Below are 21,467 nucleotides of genomic sequence, written 5' to 3'. Positions count from 1 at the left end.
ATATATCTGGGGTTAGGTCTGTAGCCTCGGAAAACATTTGGGGCAGCGAATAAGGCCAATGAAAAGCAAATCCCCCACCATGGGAGGAGGATGAGACGATTATACAGCCCGATCCCTCAGATGTAGCCACCATCAAAGGGGGAGGAGTTAGAAAATAAATGACGAGGGAATATGAGTAGAATAGGCTGAAATGCCAGAGATTTCAAGAGGAAGAAAATTCAATTAAAAATCTAGAATCCAAGTTGATAAATCAACAGAGAAGATGCTAAAATTAGAAGGAAGGGTAAGTACGAAATCCTCGGAGAGATTACAAAGCTCTCTTAACAAATATTACAAGACAAATGAATTGAATCAATTCCTGATGAAATATTGAGCCCAGTGAAATCTCAAAAGAGCATGGAGAAATCAGAAGATATTCCAGGATGGTTCAAACGAGAAACGAAAACCACGAGAATAGAAGTTACAAAGGAACAACTGTCAGAATCTAATCGTTTTCCCCGTGTACACAATTAGCATATTAGAAAGACGACTTTAAAGTGGTGGAGTTTCTCCAAAGAATCAAAAGGGAGAATAATAGGCTGAATATAAAAATACCAAATTGTAGGAAAAGCAGGCAGAAGAGAAGAATAAGGCGATGATGTCTAAAGAACACGATTTCTATTCAAGCAAAAGCAATTGACCTAGAAAACAGGATGCACAAAGACAATTTAAGGATCACAGATCTCCCAGAAGAACATGACAAATCAAAAAACTCTGAAGGCTACACGGCAGGAAATAATACGAGAAAATTGCCCCCCAACTTCTGACTATAGAAAACAAAGGACCAATCATAAGAATACACAGATCGTCATCGGAAAAAAACAAATTACTGTTCTCCCGATCCCCGTGCATCAAACTCTAAGACACGTCGGGGCTAAATTTACCGATTCCAGCGATGAACAATAAATTCTTCAACAAGACAGAAAAGACCTTTAAATGCAAATGAAAGGAAATTTATATCACATATGACTATTCTGTAAGCACTAAAAAGGCAAAAGAGAATGGAACAATAATGTTTTTAAAAATCAAAGGAGTTGCAGTTGCAGTCCCAAATGACATACAAAGCTGATTATTAGTGGGTAGAGATGACTATGGACACTAATGGTGTAGTAGATAGTGTGTCTGACCTGGAGGAAGCCTCAGATATTTCCTAGTTGTGTGACTCTGGGCAAGTCACTTTACCTTATTTGCCTCAGTTTCCTCATCTGTCAAATGAGCTGGAGAAGGAAATGGCAACAAACTACTCCAGTATCTTTGCCAAGAAAACTCCTAATGGGGTCACGAAGAGTCGAATATGATGGAATAATAACAAATTTGAAGTTCTTTAGGTATAACTTGACCCCTTGCTACCTTTCCACCTGCCTCTCAGACTGAAAAGCCTCCATGAATTCTTCAATCCAGTCACAGTGCCCGTTAGTATTTCCTTTCCCAGGGCAGTTCATGCCTTTGCACTGGCTGTACCCTCTCCCTGCCTCCATTTCTCTCTGCCCCTACACGTCTGCCCTTTATGTTTCCTGACTTCTTTCAAGACTTGGCCCAGATCTCCCCTTCTATACTCCAGTTACATGGAGATATCGCGCATGTCCCTAAGAACTCGCATGCTATCTGCTCCTTTAGAATCTAAGTTTCCAGAGGGCAGGGACTGTCTATACCTTTCTTGACGGCCCCAAGGCTTAGCCCAGGGCCTGGCACACAGAAAGAGCTTCCTAAATGCTTACGGAAAGGCCGATTGGATGGAAAGAAAAGGCTAGATGCTAAAAACACTGTGGAGGCAGAATTAATTAGCTGAGCTAATTGACTAAATATAGAAAGGTGTTTGAGAGGGAACAGTTAAAGATGGTCCCAAAGTGGGAGTCCAGGAGATTGGGAGGAGGGTGGCGGCCTTCACAGAACGAGGGAAGGTAGGAAGAGGGTGAGCTTAGGGGAAAGGGGCGCACAGAGGGGAAACAGAGAAGTCCTACAACCTCAGACCTTTCCTTGGGGCTGAAAATAGAACACAACCGTAGCATCAACTGATTTTTCTTGTGCAGCGAGATAATTACGGAAATATGTATAGAAAAATTAGGCATGTTTAACATATCTCGAATTATTTGACGTCTAGAGGAGGGGGTGGAGGGAAAGGAGGGAGAAAAATCTGGAACACAAGCTTTTGCAAGGGTCAGTGTTGAAAACTATGCATATGTTTTGAAAATAAAAAGCTTTAAAATGAAAAAAAAAAAGAGTAGGATCAAAGGATCACAGGATTATAGATCTGGGGCTTAAAGGGATCTCAGAGGAAGTGAGTTCCCCCTCACTTTACGGATTAGGAAACTGAGGCCCAAGGCTTGACTGTGGTCATGTAGCTGGAAATGTCACATTTGAACTCAGGTCTTCCAGATATTAAAGCCCCCATACTGTATCCCACATATTTCATTGCATTTTCAAATAATAAGAATGGAAAAATAATAATAATTGACATTTATAAAGCCCTTGAAGGTTTACAGACCGTAGGCTATTCGAACTTAACAATAATCCTATGAGGGGCAGCTAGGTGGTGCAGTAGATAGAGCACCAATCCTGAAATCAGTAAGACCTGAGTTCAAATCTGATTTCAGGCACTTAATACTTCCTAGTTGTGTGACCGTGGGCAAGTCACTTAACCCCAAATGCCTCAGCAAAAAAAAACCAAAAAACAACAACAACAATTAAAAAAACAATAATCCTATGGGCTGAGCAAGTAATATTATTTTAGGTGGCCCAGTGATTAGAATGCTTGACCTACTGTCAGGAAGATCTGAGTTCAAATCCTGCCAAATACCCTTACCTTATGACTCTAGGCAAGCCACTTAACCTCTGCCTGAGTTTCCTCAACTATAAAACGAGGATAATAGCAGCACCTGCCTCTCAAGAGTTTCTGTGAGGATCAAATGAAATAATATTTAGAAAGTGTTTAGCAAAGCATTTGGTCCATAGTATGTTCTATAGATCTTCATCTGTCTGACCCTTCATGACCTTCTTGACAAAGATACTGAAGATACTGCTCCGGCTCATTTTACAGATGAAGAAACTGAGGCAAATGGGATTAAGTGACTTGTCCAGGGTCACACAGCTAATAATTGTCTAAGGCTGCATTTGAATTTCCTAACTCCAGACCAGGTGCTCCAGCCATTGCTCACCTGAATGTCCAGGTACTATATAAGTGGCAGTTATTATTCCATTCATTGTGAGGTTCAGAGAATTTGAGTGATTTGTTCACCATAACACAACACAAGTAAAGGGGGAGAAGCCGGAGGGAGATCTGGGGCAAAGAGTCATTTCAGGTGGCCATTGAGGTCCTTTGCAAATCTAGGTCTCTGACCCTGTGATCTCTGCTTTAGGAAGAAACCGGCCCCATTGCAGGGTGAGAAATGCGAGGTAGGTGTAAGATCACAGAACACTAATTATTTTAATGAAGTGCCTGTTGGGAGTAAAGAGGAGGGCCCCCTCCGATGAGAGACTGTCCTAATTTTATTGTACTAATTTCTGTCATCAGCCATTTCCATGGGAACAGATGGATGTTGCAAACAAAGAATTAATGAGCTTTCAACAAGACGAGATTTAGACGGAGATTTCGGCTGACCGGGACGAGAGCAGAGATTGAAGGTGGGACTCACTTTCTGAACAGACACCGGAAAGCCGGGATTTGCCAGGCCCATCACTTGCCCTGAGCACAAATGGCCACCGAGGCCAGTTCTACTACAAGGGATGCCATGAAACGAACCCATAGATGGGCATTTCTAGGGGTGCCTGAACACGACCTCTTCTTTGGGCAGGGCCCGATGTTAGGGCCGCCAGAAATGTCCTGGTGGGCACTGAGACTTTTATAAATCCAATGGAAAGAAGCAAAGAAAACATGTTTTTTTAGTTGTTGTTGTTGGGATTTTCGTTGATTTTGCAATCTGAGCCCAACTTAAATCCTTTAAGAAGGTAAATCCTACCTTCTTATGAAAGCACGGGGATTTGTTGCCTGGCACCTGCGTTCAAATCCCGATGCTGCTTTGGATTTATGTGTGACCTTGGACGACCTGCTTCGTATCTGATCTGGAATGGAATGACCTCTGGGATCGGGCCTTTTTCTGTCCTGGCCCAAGGTCACACGAGCCGTATGTGGTAGGGCTGGGATCTGAACGCAGGCCTCCTGACTCCAAATCCTAGGCTATCTATTGCTTCTTGAAGAATTTCTGGGCCTTGGGTTTCTTATCTGGAATACAAAATGGCAAGCAAATAACGTGCCAAGTCCTATCTAGTTCGAAATCTAGGCTCCAGGCCTTCCCAGGAGAGATTATCCCCTTCTCTGAACACTGAGCATTCATTTGTCCATCAGGTTAGTGCATTGGATGGAGAATTGAGATCTCTGTCACTTCTTGGTTGTATGACCCTGGGCCAGTCACTTTGCTGCCGTCTATCTCAGTTTCCTTGGCTATAAAATCAAGAAAATAATGGCACTTTCTTCCCAAAGGAAGGAACAAATGAGATAATACTTTAATAGAACTTAGCAGAGGGCCTAGCACACAGTAGGCATTTGATAGATCTACCCATTTGGCATTCAACATAAAATGGCAGAATTTGCTGGATGGTGAGCTCATCTAGTTGAACATCTCCCCTGGGACTCTCTTCTCTACTGAGAGGAAGTTATCCGGCCATTTCTTGAATCCTTTTAGCAATGAGGAACTCACTACTTCATGTGTTTCCATTGTTGCCAAGTTCTCCCCACTAGGAAATGCTTGGGTCCAAATGGGCCTCCCTGTCACTTTTGCTAATGTCTCCTGTTTGGAATCTGCAGCTACACAGAATAAACCTTCTCCCTTCTCTATGTGGCAGCCCTTCGAATGCTTGGAGCAAGTTCTGGGGTCTCTTCTAGGCATGTCTCTGGCTCCAGCTGTTTTGATTGATCCTTATGTCATGGATCAGGGATATAGAGCTAGATGGGGTCTCTGGGGCCATGTAGGCCACTCCCTGAATTTTACAGATGAGGAAACTGAGTCTTGGAGAAGACATGCAATGCAGAAAAGTTCATATAGTAGCAGAGGCACGATTTGAACACAGGCCCTCTGATGCTGATTCGAGAGCTCTGACCATTCTACCACACTGTCTCCACGGTTACACGTCCTCTCACAAGCCTCATCAATATGCTCTGGATGCTCACTGATTTGACAATGTTTCTCCCTAAAACGTGCTCAGAACTGAATGCAGGACTCTAGACCAGGGAAGGAGAGAACCAGGTACCTGTTCTTCTCTTGACCAGGGCATTTGCCTTTCTATAACAAAGATATTATGGCTTCAGTCTTTTTAATGTCAGCATCAAACTTGGAGCTCAAATGGAGCTTGTAGTCCACTAAGACCCCTGGGGCCCTTTTCTGCTAGAAATGTTGCCAAGGAGAGGCTGAGAATTATATTTCTTCATATTCGTCTCAGAGTCTTGGGTACATAGTAAATGCTTGTCAACAGCTGTGGACTGAGTAGGCCGAGTTCCTCATCTACCAGAACCATCTGATTATTAGTCAATCTCATACAGAATATAAAAGGTGTCCTTAATAAATATCTTTAAAATAATAAATGTATAAAAATATCTTATACTTATATATATTTATACATAAAATATATAATGTATACATAAGAAATGTATAAAAATGATAAATAATAAAAATGAGTATCTTCAAAATAATAAATGTTTAAAAATAAAATTTCTAAAAAAAATTAAAAGAAACTTCTTGCTATCTTGAAAAAGCATAGAAATCATAATAATGGTGGATATCTGTTTGGTGCTTTGAGGTTCTCAAAGAACTTAACAAGATATCTTCTCACTTAAGCCCCAGGAGAACCCTATTTTACAGTTAGGTGCTAATATTTTTATTTTACAAATGAGGAAACTGAGGCAGACAGAGGTTAAATGACTTGCCCAGCTAGGAAGTAACTAAGACTGAGTTTGAACTGAGTTTATTTGACGTCAGGCCTGGCACTCTATCCATTGCCCCGCCCAGCTGGCTGTGGAAGGATGGTTTATGAAAAATCCAGAGCAATACGGCAAGACATCAATGAACCGATGAAAAGTAAATTAAGTAGAACCAGGAAAATAATATCACAGTAACAACGATGTAAAGGGCGAGGAGAAAGGAAGGAAACAGAGTACTGAGTAATGAGAGCGATCAGTTTAATCAGGAGAAGAGTTCAAAAACGTACCTTCTTCCCTTCATATGCAGGACTCCATATCCACAGGCGGGGGACTATGGATATGGAATAGCGCACATCCTGTCAGACACGGCCAATGGGTTAACTAGTTTTGCTAGCTAATTTTTTCCTTTTAAAATCTTTGCTACTAATTATGGCTTCCTGACTAGGAGAGGGAGAGGAATAGATTCAAAAACTACAAATGAATCGAAGAAAATAAAATAATTTCTTAGAAAGAGTTGGCCAGAGAAAAACCTAGAAATAAGGTTGTTATCCATCTATCAGGGAACAATTGGATAAACTGAGGCACAGGAATCTAGAGGAATGTTGTTGGGCTGGAAGAAATGACAAAATGGAGAGTTGAGAGTCATTCCAGAATTGTTTGAACTCACACGGGATGAGGAAGATGGGGTAGGGGCCCAACTCACACGATGATGGCAAATGGTAAAAAACACTCAAAAGCAGCCAGCGGCCGGGCTCTGGCGTATCCCAGCCTTCTCAGGCTGTAGAAGAGATGTGGAAACATATCTCCCTCCTCTTAGTATGGAGGTGGAGGCCCACGGATGTGGGATGCTGGGTATATGGGCTCATTCTGCTGTGCTGCTTGGGCCTGTGAGAAGTGACTTTTTTCTCTCTCATAATGGAGGGTTGGTAAGGCAGGAAGACGGATGAGACTGACAGCTGCCTTTGAGCCCGGAAGACTTGGATCTGAATTCTCTGTCTGTCTCTGTCTGTCATCTGCCTTTCTGTCTCTTTCTGTCTGTCTCTGCTGTCTCTCTGTGTGTCTATCATCTGTCTGTAGCAATCTCTCTGTGTGTCTGTCTGTCTATTTGTCTGTCTGTCTATTTGTCTGTGTCTCTGTCTATTTCTGTGTCCATCTGTCTCTATTTGTCTGTGTGTGTGTGTGTGTGTGTCTATGCCTTTGTTTGTCTGTATGTCTATCTCTCTGTGTGTCTGTCTGTCTCTCTGTGTATCTGTTTGTCTGTCATCTGTCTCTGTGTATCTGTCTCTCCATCAGTCTCTGTCCTGTCTGTCTTTCTATCTATGTCTCTCTGTCTCCATGTCTGTCTGTCTCTCCATCAGTCTCTGTCCTGTCTCTCTGTCTCCATGTCTGTCTCTGTGTGTGTGTGTCTGTCTCTTTGTATGTCTGTCTCTCTGTCTCCATGTGTATCTGTCTCTCCACCAGCCTCTGCCCTGTCTGTCTCTCTCCTTCTCTGTCTCTGTCTCTTTTCCTTTTCTCTCCACCCCCCCACCCCCCCACCCCCCGAGGCCATGTGACCCGGATAAATGTCTTGACCTCTCAGTGCTTTGGGCCTGTCTCTAAGCCTGTATGTGGCAGAGAGGGCGACCACTAGCATCCCTCACCTGGGAGTTCCCACCAATGACATCCCAGGTTCAGCCCTGCCGGGCTAAGGGAGGGCTCAGTGACTAAGGTGGGAAAAGGGGGCAGCCAGTGCCGGCAGCGGGGATGAAAGGGATGGGCATGAAAATGAAATAAAAAGAAAAGACAATAATATGATGGTTTTTTCAAAAACTACAGGAAGAAACAAATCTGAAGGCTATAGAGATGCTTGGGAAGACTTCAAGATGCAAATGGAGGCAGGTCAAAGAGACAAGTGCCCCCAACAGCTCCAGTGAGGTAAAGGGAAGGGAAGGACTCCAGCACAGGAAGACGGATTTGCAAAATTACGCCGAGTGGGCCCAGCCCTGAAGGGATGGGAGAAAATCGCTCCCCCAACCCTCTGCAGAGCTGGAGGCGGGGTGGGGGGCCACGGGCGTGGAAAACGGCATACAGTCAGATTTGTTTTGATGCCCTCGTTGGTCTTGCTGATTTTTTTCCTTCTTAAAAATGTTCTTTGTTTTAATGGATGGCCCTGGGTCTGGGGAAGGAAGGGGAGGGATAAAGGGGGAAATCTAGATAATAGTTTTAAAAATCAATAAAATCACTTTTAAAAGTTGATTCCTTCTATTTACCTCACAAGAGCGGGACAGTTTATGGCCCTAAGCTGGGGTGGGGATCTCTGGGCACCCCCTTTTGCTTTTTTAAACATATTTCCATATTTGTCAGGTTGTACAAGAAAAATCAGACCAGAAGGGAAAAAAGCCATAAGAAAGAAAAAGCAGACAAATAAAGCAACCAAAAGGCGGGCACCCCTTTTCCTTACCTTCCATCGCTTCCAGGATGTAGCTGGACTCGTCCGGGGGAAGGTGCCCGGTCACAGGGTCGTGCATTTCATCAGAGGTGGGTGAAGGGTCTGTAAATACCCCCCCCAAATGACAAGGTGGCCTCTGCTCTCCTGCTCCCCTTGCCCAGGGGCCTGGGAGAGAGCGGCCCCCTTGGGGCACTAAGTCACCTTGCAGGGGGCTGCCCTAATAAGACATTTGTTCTCCCCCTTCTCCATTAGGTGCCTCCCCCACCCCTGCCCCCAGGCCCTCAGGACAAGCCCAAGGGCAACTGCCCCATTTGGAGGCACAATCTAGAAGGGTCCTCCCTGGGCTAGGCTGACTTTGGGGTCCATCAAGGAAGTGATTTGTGGCTTCCCCGTTCCCTTTCTCGGCCCCTCTCTGTGTGGTGCCCAGGGCCCTCCTGCTGCCCAGCTTGGAGCAAAGTATCACAGGATTTTGTTTCCCAGAGGCCTGAGGGACAGAAGGGGTGCGCCCTGTCTCAGGGCCTTGGGGTTTCCCAGACTGACGGGCAGAGGGAGGGAACCGTCCTGGAGAGCTAGAGGCCCTACTCTGTGCCCACGGCCTGCCCCCCAGGTTTGGGCAAACCCATGTGGGCTGAACTCCCTCTGTTCCCTGGGGCTTCGTGGCTGCTGAAATGGTCCAGAGATCCCTGACTTCTGAGTCCCAGCTCCCAGTGAACCCCTGCTCTCTTACCTGGGACAGTGACCTGAATGATGTCTAGATCTTCTGGCTCAATTTTGATATGCCTCAGTCCGCTCAGCTCCCCTGAGGTCCCTGGAGAAAAGAAGGGGTGCTCAGATGGGGAGATGATGTGGGACCCGTGATGAGAGTTGGGGCTGCCCCCAAGAGCTGGTCAGTGAAACTTCCTGGCTGGGGAAGCACCTCTCTTTGAGCCTCAGTTTCCCCCTTTAGATTATTTCTGTGGTTCTGTCCAGCCCAAAATCTGGGGTCCTGTGACTTAGTCTTGGAAGGGACATTAAAAGTCCTAAAGTCCAGTGTTATCGTGCAGATGAGGAAACTGAGCCCAGAGAAAAAGGACTCGCCAAGCTCAGGCGAGTAGTAAGGTCAGGGGAAGGGCTTGATCCCTTCCTGGGTTTCTGACACAAAATTCTGCCCCTTCCCTCCAGCTTTCCACCGTTCCTTACATTCAGGGTCAGGGCTCTCTCTGCTAAGGACCCGGGGGTCAGAGGAAGCCTTCCCTGCCTCACCCCTTAGAATTGGGGTCAGGACCTTTAGGGGTCACTTTGTGCGACCCTTTCACAGAAGGCAAAAAGAGGAATTTCAGACACGAATTTCAAGACACTCCCAGAGGAGATCTGGGGGCAGGACTTGAGCTCTGGGACCAGAGGCAGCCACAGTCCTTTCAGAGGACAGGAGGCTGAGGTCTGGAAAGGCTTATCCAGTGTCTTAGAAGGAGCATTGGAACCCATGTCCTCCTATTCCAGGACTAGATGGCCTTTCCTCTGTAGCCCAGTTCCTGCTGCTTCCTACTGCCATTCCTGTCATATTACATTGGGAACTCACCCATGGACAAGTTGGGCCCTGGTCCCCAAAGACGAGAGAGACAGAGACAGAGACAGAGAGGAGAGAGAGACAGAGAGAAAGAGAGAGAGACAGAGACAGAGATAGAGACAGAGAAAGACGCACACAGAGAGAAAGAAAGAGACAGAGAAAGAGAGAGACAGAGAGAGAGAGAGAGAGAGAGAGAGAGAGAGAGAGAGAGAGAGAGAGAGAGAGAGAGATTTCTGAAGCCTTTGGGCCCTTTAGGGTGATCTGAACTAACTTAAAGCTCCCCTGTCTTGCTTGGGATCCTTTCCCAGCCTTAGCCATGATTGGAGGCTGAGAATGTGTTCCAAATGTAGATAAAGTGGCAAAGTAGGAGATTCCATATTGAAAGGGCAAAGGGCGAAGAGGTTCCAGGTAAGGAGGCTCTGAGTGGGAAAACCCTAGTGAAGAGGTTCCAGGTGAGGAGGCCCCATTGAGGAAGCTCTGGGTGAGGAGGCCCCAGACCGGAGCCAGTGTCTTGGAAGGGAGGGAGGGAAGGATATGGTCCTGGGGCTCAGGGTGCTCCCGGGGGATGCTGGCCTAGGCCAAGCCTTCTCCATCCCACCCGGACACTTGAGGGGAGTCACAGCTTCGTACCTGGCTCACAGTCTTCAGATCTGCTGCATTTGTCCAACCTGAGAGACAGAAATGAAGGGCACAGCAGTGAGAAACAGGTGCAGGAGGCTTTTGCTGACACAGCAGAGCACCAACTCTCCGGCCTTACCTTCTGGGCCCACAAATCTCTGGTTCAGTGCCCTTCTCTAACTTTCTCTCTCACTCTGGCCAGGCCAGCCTCCTCATTGCCCTCCACCCATGTCATGCTCATTTCCCACCTCCAGGCTTTTGCTCAGGCTGTATTCCCCTTTACATCTCCATTTCCCTCCTTTTCTCTGCCTGCTGAATCTTGCTGAGATTGGAGCTGGAACCTCTTAAGAGTCAGAGCAAAAAAGAATCTTAAGAGATCACTGAATCTAATCCCTTCATGCAGAATGGCTAAGACTGATCCAGCATTTTTTCCTTTTGAAAACTTCTCATGCGATTTCTCAAGATATTCTATTGCATTTATGATCAACTCAAATTATCTCCCTTAGATAACTCCCAGTTAATTCTCTCCCCTCCTTAAGAAATTATTTTCTTTCTTTCTTTCTTTCTTTCTTTCTTTCTTTCTTTCTTTCTTTCTTTCTTTCTTTCTTTCTTTCTTTCTTTCTTTCTTTCTTTCTTTCTTTCTTTCTTTCTTTCTTTCTTTCTTTCTTTCTTTCTTTCTGCATACATGTTGCATCATCTTCAGCCTGCCCCCAATAGAATATAAGCTTTGTAGGCAGGTATTATTTCCTTCTTGTCTTTGTATTTCTAGAACTTTGGATACAGTTGGTGTTTAATGAATGCTTATTAAATTGATTTGAAATAAAAGTACCTCCTGTAACTTTCACCCAGTACCCCATGGTCTGTATTTAGGCTCCAAGAAGAACCATATGACGATCAATAAACATTGGTTAAATGCCTACTATTTGCCAGGCACTGTGCCACAGAACTGTGGCTACAAAAAGAAGCCCTATCTTCAAAGAGCTCACAACTGAATTGGGGAGAAAATATAAGAGCAAATAAATTTAAAGCAAACTATTACAGTATAAAGAGGAAGTAATTAATGGTGGGGAGATCACAGAATAAGAGGGGATGGAGAAGGTTTACAACAGAAAAAGGCATTTTAACTGAGACTTAAAAGAAGCCAGGGATAACCTTTAAATATTTGGAGATAGCTCTCAGGTCTTTCCTTAAGTCTTGTCTTTTCCAAACTAACCATGCCCAGCTTTTCAATCCATGCTGGTTTTGTGTACATAGTCTTTAGTCTTTCACCCATTCTAAATCCTCTCCCTCAGTACTTGCTAGCTTGTCCATGTGATTCCTTCAACGTGGCCCCTCAGTTCTAGCACAACACTCCAGCAGGAGTAGGGCCATGAGACCCTCATTTTCCTCATTTGATTTTTTTTTAAAGGCAATAGGGATTAAATGACTTGTCTGGGATCACACGGCTAGTAAGTGTCTTGAGTCCAAATTTGAACTCAGATTCTATTCACTGAGAGATTTAGTGGCTCCTCTTCTGATCTTACAGATTGTTCTTGACGTCGGGGAAGTGATACAAGAGAATTAGATTTAAGTGACCAAAAGCCGTGCAAGATCACCTGCCTCGCTTTCCCCTCCGGAGACGTCTGGTTCCAGTGGAAGAACAGTCTGATCTACATATATCTTAAAACTGCCTTTTTTTGGCCATCAAGTCTTACTAACTCATGATGAACTTGCAGGCCACAAAAATCCATAGAAGTTTTCACACAAACTGTTATTTAACCAAGTCTGCTCTATCTTGTAACAGATTCTTTTAAAAAATAAAGGATACTAATTAAATTCATGCTTATAAAATTTCAGTTTAATAGATGAAACCTGCTAAAATCCCTTGGGATCCCAACTGTCCCTGACCCCTTTATTTATCCCTCCCAGCTCTGTTTCATGTTTTAAAAATCCTTTTTATTAAGTCTTCAATGAATTCATTGATAAAAATGTAAAAGAGATTGGGCCTGGCAACAGAGCCTTGGAGCTCATCACTAAAGACTTCCCTCTAGACCAGGGGTCCTCAAACTATGGCCCGTGGGCCAGATGCAGCAACTGAGGATGTTTATTCCCCCTCCCCCAGGGCTATGAAGTTTCTTTATTTAAAGGCCCACAAAACAAAGTTTTTGTTTTGATTATAGTCCGGCCTTCCAACAGTCTGAGGGACAGTGAACTGGTCTCTTATTTAAAAAGTTTGAAGACCCCTGCTCTAGACTTATATCAATCAATTTATCACTATTTTGGGGTACAGACACACAAGAAGTTTTAAAGTAGACAACACTGCTTAATCTAGTCATCTTGTCACAATGGAAAAAACAAAAGGTTAATCCGGCATGAGGTGGCCATACTAGTTTTTAGAAACTATTTCCTTCCCTGCCTCAGTGCTCATAAGAACTAAGAACATAATCCGCCATTTTAGAATTATGCTTGGAATTGGTCTCAGTACCATCTAACCTTTGAATAAAGGCATCTTCTTGCTCTCTTTGAGGATCAAGATAATATCTCTCAATATCTGGTTTTATGAAACCCTTCCTGTCTTCACCCAGACCTCCAAGCTCACAGCTGGCCAGCTCTTTAAACCATCTCTGGTATAATTCTTCCAAGCTGGGAAATTTGACCGTAGTCAAAGCACTCGTGTGCTCCTTTGCCGTCTCCTCACAGATCTTGGGTTTTCATTTCCTCTTACCTATTTTTGTTCTAATCTTTCCAGTCTGAAGAACATTTTCCTTGATGGGAAAGATGCAGTTGGCTTATTTTATTAGCCATTATCTTTGCCCAATCTACCTCAAGCAGCAGTTATTCCTTCCCTTTTTACTGCTATCTTGAAAATAGGCTTGATCTCTCTCTGTCTCTCTGTCTCTCTCTCTCTTTTTGTCTGTCTGTCTGTCTGTCTGTCTCTCTCTCTCTCTCTCTCTCTATATATATATATATATATATATATGTTTGGGGGATGCTCCACATATTTTATAAGCACATCTCCTTTTTCATTTTAGACTTCCTAATATTATTATTTAAAAACTACTAAGATTTTTATTCCCAATTTAACGAGTATCAAAAAAGAGATTTCCATTTACAAAATAGAACAGAAAAAAGTATGTATAAAACTGAGACTTCCTATTATGTACAATTTTTTTTAATAAAGTACATAATAGGGACAACTAATTGGCACGGTGTATAGAATGCTAAAGATAAGTCTTTGTGAGTTTGAATTCAGCCTCAGACACTTATTAGCTGTGTGATCTTGGGCAAGTCACTTTTTCCTGTTTGCTTCAGTTTCCTCATCTGTAAAATGAGCTGGAGAAGGAAATGACAAAATGTTCCAGAATCTTTGCTAAGAAACCCCAAATGGGGTCACAGAGAACTGGATGTGACTGAAATGACTGATATAGGGATATAATCATTGTCTCCAAGGACTTGAAAGGCTCTCAAGTAGAAGATGAGTCCCAACTCAAATCCTACCTCCTACAGGAAGCCTTTCCTGATCTCCCTAAATGCCAGTTCTTTCTCCCTTGATTCTCTATGATCATCTTTTTTATATCTTGCTTCCTTATCGCTATTTTTTGCCAACTGACTGTGAGCTCCTTGAGATCAGGGCTGTCTTTAACCTTTTTTTTTTTTTTTTTTGATAACTTTTTTTTGGGTAACTTTTTGTTTTTGTGTAACTTAGCACAGTGCCTGACACAAATGAATACTTACTGTATTATTCTGTTTAGTTCTCAGAGACTGGAACCAGAGCCAAGAGCTGGAAGTTCCAGGGAGGTTGATTTCAGTAAAGATGGCCCTTCTCACATATTTTATCTCATACATTAGCTCAACTGAAGAAAACGTCACCCTGCTAAGCTTCCTCAGTGCAATTCCCAAAAGTGTGAACGAGGCCACTTTACCCAAGATTTAATTGGCAAAGAAACCTAATCAGCGACTAAATGGATGTTCAAATGAGATAAGATATGCAAAGAACTCTGAAAACTTCAAAGTTCTATGTAAATATCACTTCCGATAATGTTATCTCATTTTATCCTCACAGCCACCCTGGGAAGTCGTGATACTATTGTCTCTGTTTTATGGTTCCAATTTTTAGTATATGTGTTGCCAAGCGAACACTATTCCTGTTTTATGGTAATAATAATAAATATAATAACATTTAGATAGCACCTACTAAGTGCCAGGCCTTGTACTAAATGCTTTACAAATGTTATCTTATTTTATTTTCATAAGAACCCTAGGAAGTGGATGCTATTATTATATCCATTTTATAATGATATTTATATTTATATATTATATATATTTATTAAGCATAAAACCTATTATGTGCCAGATACTATGCTAAGCATATTATAGTTATTAGGAGGTTTGATTTTCACAACAACCTTGGGAAGTTTTAAGTTCTATTATTAAACTCATTTTATAATAATATTTATGTAGTACCTACTATGTGCAAGGTACCGTGTAAAGTGCTTTACAATGATTATGTATTATTGTGTATAATTATCACGCTAAGCACATTGCAATTATTATTTAGTTTAATCCTCACAACAACCTTGGGAAGTAAATGCTATTATCATCCTCATTATATTATATTGACATAGTACCTACTATGTGCAAGGCACTGTGTAAAGTGCTTTACAATGATTACATATTATTATGTATAATGATCATCCTAAGTACATTGCAATTATTATTTAGTTTTATTATGCTAAGCACATTGCAATTATCATTTAGTTTAATCCTCACAATAACCTTGCTATTATCATCCCCATTTTATATTGACATTTATATAGTGCCCACTGTGTGCAAGGCACTGTACTAAGTGCTTTACAATTATTATCTCAAATCCTCACAATAACCTTGCTATTATCATCCCCATTTTATATTGACATTTATATAGTACCCACTGTGTGCAAGTGTAAAGCACTGTACTAAGTGCTTTACAATTATTATCTCATTTAAGCCTCAAAACAACTCTTGGAAATAGATGCTATCATTATCTCCATTTAAAAAAATTAATCTTTATATAGCACCTACTCTGTGCCAGGTACTGTATGAAGTGCTTTACAATTATTATGTATTATTATGTATAATTATTACTATTACAATTATTATGCTAAGCACATTATAATTACTATCTAGTTTAATCCTCACAACAACCTTGGGAAGTAAATTCTATTATTATCCCCATTTTATATTAACATTTATATAGTACCTACTACGTGCAAGACACTGTACTATGGGCTTTACAATTATTATCTCATTTAAGCTTCAAAATAACTCTTAGAAATAGGTGCTCTTGTTATCACGATTAAAAAATAATGCTAACAATATTTATATAGCACCTACTCTGTGCCAGACACTGTGTGAAGTGCTTTACAATTATTATGTATCATATATTATTATTACAATTATTAAGCTAAGCACATTACCATTATTATCTAGTTTGATCCTCACCACAACCTTGGGAAATAAGTTCTATTATCATCCCCATTTTATATTAACATTTCTATAGTACCTACTATGTGCAAAGCACTGTACTAAGTGCTTTACAATTATTATCTCATTTAAGTCTGAACCTTGGAGGTAGATGCTCTAATATCCCCATTTTACAGATGGAAAAGTAAGGCAAAAAAAGAGTAAGTGATCTGGACAGGGTGACACGACAAGTAAATGTCTGCAGCCAGATTTGAACTTAAAAATATCTTGATTCCAGGTAGAGTTCTATCCACTATGCTACCTAGGTATTATCATTAATAGCTAGCTAGTTGCTATCATTAGTAATTCTCAGTGATAAATAAAAAATCAAGAACGATTTATGCAGGAATTACAGCTGTTTTTGATGAAAACATAGAAAGGGAATAGGCAGGCTTTTGCAGACAGTTTTTCTTTTTTGCTGCAGATCACATGATTATGGTCTCGCAGCTAACTAACATGTACAGAGAATACCAGATCCCTCTGTGCTTATTATTTATTGATTTCCAGAAAGCATTTGGCCGCGTATAGAAAAATGCAGCCTTGAAGTCGTCTCTCCTCAGGCAAGGTGTCAAAAATTATCCATGATGCTGTGGCAGAAGTAACTACCAGAATAACTCGGCGCGAAGCAACGCCAGAAGGTGTGAAACAGAAAGCTTTGTGTTTATCGCAGGTTCTCACCAGCGTCGTGGAAGATATCCTGGACTAAACCCAAACAAAAGAAAATGGTCCCAAGTGATCCGCAGGCTCTCTGCCGACAGAAGCTAGTGGTCTAAGTTCACGGAAGCCTGGGAAACAGAGGAAGTCTCTGCAGGGCAATTCACAGCACTGTGAAAGAGACCGATTTAACTATCCATACGTAGAAAACAAAGTGGATGAGAACTGTACCTAGGTTGTGCCATACGGCTGAAGGAGAAGATATCGTCACTATTTCATGTCATATAATAGTCATTTGAAGGAGTTGGGAATGTTTAGCCTGAAGAGCGGAAGACCTGGGATGGGTGGGCGTGGTAGATAGCTTCAAGTTTTTAAAGGGGAGGCTAAGACTTTTTCTGCTTGTACCCGCAGGGCTGAACTAGGAGCAATGGGTGAATGTTTCAGAGGATCAGAGCAAATTTCTTTTCAGTTCATTAAAAATTAGTACTATCCAAAATGGACTGAGCTGTCTCCAGACATAGCGAACTCTTTCTCATCAAAGCCTGCATTCACATTTGTTAGGGCTCCATTTGTAGAAGGATTATGGTGGTCTCTGAGGCGTCATTCAAGTCAGAGATTCTATATTTATCTTGAACATATCTGAAAGGATGTCACAGTAAACAGGGATGAGGATGTTCCTCTGTGGGACCCCGAGCAGTTTCAATCTCTCTTGCACCCATTTTCCTTAGTTGTACAACAAAGGGCTTGGACTAGATGGTTTCCAATATCAGATTTGGAGCTACAAAACTCTAATCCTGAAATTCTCCCTGGGCCTTCATTTCCCCCACTGTAAAATGACCAGGTGGGCCTGGGTAGTCCAGATCCTTTCCACCTCTTGAGCTGGGTCCAAAGTGGAAGAGAAGATTTAGTTTTGACTCTTATTTATGTCAACATAGCATCAGGTATGCTTACTTCCCAGGCTCCCAGCCTTCTCCCTTTCCATCACATCTTTGATCTCATTAGTACTGTAAGCGGTCCATCCCTCAGAGTTCTTAATTCTGACATTTCTCCAACTGACTCACAACCTTCTCTCCTCCCTCTCCCTACAGTCCTCATTGCTTCTAAATCCTTGAAGCTGTTGCTTCCCCAGGCCGTCCATCACCCCTGCTCTCTCCTCACTTTTCCCCCTTGAAAATCTAGTTCAACTTTCCATGGTTCCGTCTCTTGGAATTCTGTAACCCACTGGCCTTTCCCACCGACGTCTTGGCCTTTCCCAAGCTCCAATCTTGGGTCATTCCCACTACTTGCCTCATCTGCAGTGGACTGGATTCACCACAAAGTCGTTACTCAATGCAGGAGGCCCTCCATAACCACTGGATTCTTTCCTGCTCATCAAACATTCCCTCCAAACATCTCCCTATCACGTGCACTGCTTTCTGGTCCACTCCTCTCCCTAGCGGACCTTGTCTCACACTTCATTCAAAAAAGGGATGCAGAGAAGGACTGTGGGAACTGAACAACCAGCATTTTCACTTTGTTGTTGTTCGCTTGCATTTTGTTTTCTTTCTCATTTTTTTTTCTTTTTGATCTGATTTTTCTAGTGCAATAAGATAATTGTATAAATATGTATACATCTATTGGATTTAATATAGATTTTTACATATTTATTGGAAGGCGGAAATTGGAACACAAGATTTTGCAAGGGTCAATGCTGAAAAATAAGCCTTGCATATGTTTTAAAAATAAAAAGCTTTAATTAAAAATTTTTAAAAGGGATGGTTTGCTGTCAAGGGATCTCTCTCTTCCCTAACTCTAGGCTTCAAATTGCTTCAAAAGCAGCAGCCTCTGTTCTCTCAGCTTCTGTCCTAGTCCTCCTACGTTCTCCCTCAAAAGCAGCTGTGGCCATCTTTGGGCCCTAGCTCCTCATTTTATAATCCTTCCAGTCCTTCTCACCAGATGAGGATGAAGAGGTTATACAGACGTGTCTATGTGAGTAGTGCTGACTGGTCTCTTGGGTTCTGTCTGGTTTTGACAATTAGGGTGTATATGTGAGTGTGTGTTTGTGTGAGTGTGTGTGTGTGTGTGTGTGTGTGTGTGTGTGTGTGTGTGTGTGTGTGTGTGTTGGGGGCCAAAGAGCACAGCTAGATTTGGTCACAAGATGACCAAGCCTAACTCCCACCCAGAAACCTTCACTTCAATGCACGTCTACCCTGAAGACCAAGAACGAGGACTCAGATCCAGAATCCTGAGAAAGCCGACAGACAGGGAAAGGCTGAATGTGCAGGCCGAGGGCCACTGACCTTACCTGGCTTGTGACGTCCCAGCCAGATCGAGGACGACCATCCGTGGGGCTTCTGCTGAGGTGTCCTCGGATGGACTGGCCGGCTCCAGCTTGGTGGGGTCTTTGGTAAATTTGCTTCCTGGCAACAGAGTGAGAGGAGAGAAAATGAGATGTGAACTCATGGCTAGCTCTGTTCCAAGACTCTTTTTCAGTCCTTGCCTCTGGCCCTCTGGGTCAAGGCCCAAGGGATGAGGAGAGCAAGGAGGTGAAAGGCTCCTTCAAAGGCAGTCGGGGGGATACCCTTGTGTATCAGCTCCTGGATACCTCCCACCCCTTATAAAAAATACTCAACCTGCTATAGTGCTGGGTGTATATGGTGAGAGAAAGAAGGATTTCTGTTATTTTTATTTTTAAATTTAAATTTATTTTATTTTAAAAATTAGGTCATTTTCAATATTTGCCTTGACAATGTTTTGATTTCCATTTTTTTCTCCCACGCTCTGCCCTCCCAAGAGGATTTTTGAGCTAGAAAAATCTTGCTCCTTCATCACACTTTTTGCCAGGATGGGTGTGTGAGGGGGAGTGTTACCAGGGCTGGTCCCCTGGAAGACTTCCTTCCTTCCTTCCTTCTATTAGAGATCCCCCGAGGGTGGCAGGGGAACCCAGGCCTTGCATGGAAGGAGATGGAGGTCTGCAGCATACAAATGATGAATATTCCAATTGCAGATTTGTGTTTATCCATCTTTCCTTCTCCACCAACTGTAAGCTCTTTGAGGGCCAGAACTGCAGCTCCTGCCACGTACCACCAAGCACATAGTAGGTGTTCAATGCTCGCTGAACCAACCTTCTCCTACAAGGAGGCTGGATTCATTCTGCACTTTTCAAGGCCTTTTTAACCACAAGAAAAGAGGGAATAACAATGATAATGATAGGGCTAGGAAATGGACTTTTGATTTCATGAGCATCTGGAACTCACTGGATAAGGATATACTCCCTCAAAATACAAATAACCTTTTAGAGAATTAGCCAGAGCACTTAGAGCTCCACTGACTTGGCCAGAGTCACCCAACTAATGAAGACCTGTCGGATCCTGACAACAGACCACTAACCATTGTGCTACACAGTCTCCTGTATTTAATTTCAGAGTAATTTTTAGGAATTTAGTTGCGTAGTTTTCAGTTTGGTTGTTGGCTGTTCTTTTATCCTCTGGCAACCTTCTCACTTCCTTTACCTCCTGTATTTGTACTTTTGATTGGGTTAAATTATCCTAAAACTAAATATGAGAAGCTGTGCAGTATAATGGTTAGAGGAAATGGAAGAGGAAATTATCTGTACCAAGGCAGGCCGCCATCTTCTCTGCTCTGAGACTAGATTCAGTGAAATTCAACAAGCACCTACTATGCGCCAAGGTTGTGCTACTGGCCAGAGGTCAGAAGGCAAAAGGAAAATTAGAACCTGCCTTCAAAGAGCTTATACTCTGATCTTCCATATCGTCCCTTACCTAGTGCTCCATCTCTAGCTCTGCGGTGCCCTGAATAATGTGGGAACTTGGAACCACAGAGCCAAGAGGAGCACCCCCCACATCCCACTCAGGGAGAAGGCACTTTCCCCACCAGCCACGTACTTTAGAGACTGTCCCCCACCAAGACCCATGAGCCACGGTGAGCCCCCCGCCACTACAAAGGCTCGGCTGCAGAACAAGGTGCTGACACCTACCTGTAAAGATTCTCTCGTCAAACATCCTGGGGAGAAAAGAAAGAAAGAAGGTGACTCTTGGGAAGCGCGTCTGGGAACACTGGAGATTCTGTTTGTCCCTCTGTCTCTTTGATTGCCTCTCTGTCCATTTGTCTTTCTCACTGTCGATCTGTCTGTCTGTCTCTTTGATTGCTTCTCTGTCCATCTGTCTGTCTCTTTGTCCATCTGTCTGTCTGTCTCTTTGTCTGCTTCTCTGCCCGTTCTATCTCTTTGTCCATCTATCTCCGCCTCTCTATTTGTCAGTGTATTTGTCTCTTTGTCCATCTGTCTGCCTCTTCGACTCTCCGTTTCTCTATTTGTCTCTTTGTCTGTCTCTCTGTCCATCTGTCTCTTTGTCCATCTATCTCCACCTCTCTATTTGTCAGTGTATTTGTCTCTTTGTCCATCTGTCTGCCTCTTCGACTCTCCGTTTCTCTATTTGTCTCTTTGTCTGTCTCTCTGTCCATCTGTCTCTTTGTCCATCTATCTCCGTCTCTCTATTTGTCGGTGTATTTGTCTCTTTGTCTATCTGTCTGCCTCTTTGACTCTCCATTTCTCTATTTGTCTCTTTATCTGTCTCTTTGTCCCTCTGTCCGTCTGTCTCCGTCTCTCTCTCTTTCACCCCACCCCACGGTTTCCTTTAAGCGTCCGCTTGTTTCAGAGTGTCTCTCTTTAATGCACACTAGGTCACAAAGGGCGAAGCTGACAGATTCCTCCAGCATCCCCTTCTCTCCGAGAACAGAGGCCAAGAGATCCCTCGCGCTGCTCGGACGAACGGGCGACCCCAAGTAAATGA

At 43.0% G+C, this 21,467-nt stretch overlaps 1 protein-coding gene across 4 annotated transcripts in view; it reads right to left on the bottom strand.

The window, feature by feature from the left end:
- The window catches only part of GTF2IRD1 (GTF2I repeat domain containing 1), a 206,019-nt gene that overhangs the window by 77,433 nt on the left and 107,119 nt on the right, over window positions 1-21,467 (bottom strand). For all 4 annotated transcript variants that reach the window (XM_051991956.1, XM_051991955.1, XM_051991957.1 and 1 more), the window contains exons 10-14: window positions 20,654-20,679; window positions 18,962-19,076; window positions 10,555-10,592; window positions 9,106-9,186; window positions 8,391-8,480 (exon numbers count right to left, since the gene is read on the bottom strand). In XM_051991956.1, coding sequence (XP_051847916.1) covers window positions 8,391-8,480; window positions 9,106-9,186; window positions 10,555-10,592; window positions 18,962-19,076; window positions 20,654-20,679 — 350 coding nt within the window. The remainder of the gene's footprint in view (window positions 1-8,390; window positions 8,481-9,105; window positions 9,187-10,554; window positions 10,593-18,961; window positions 19,077-20,653; window positions 20,680-21,467) is intronic.

Source organism: Antechinus flavipes, chromosome 4 (genome assembly GCF_016432865.1).
Source record: "Antechinus flavipes isolate AdamAnt ecotype Samford, QLD, Australia chromosome 4, AdamAnt_v2, whole genome shotgun sequence".
In the NCBI taxonomy this organism is placed as follows: Eukaryota; Metazoa; Chordata; class Mammalia; order Dasyuromorphia; family Dasyuridae; genus Antechinus; species Antechinus flavipes.
This window is presented reverse-complemented; position numbering and strand designations above follow the sequence as displayed.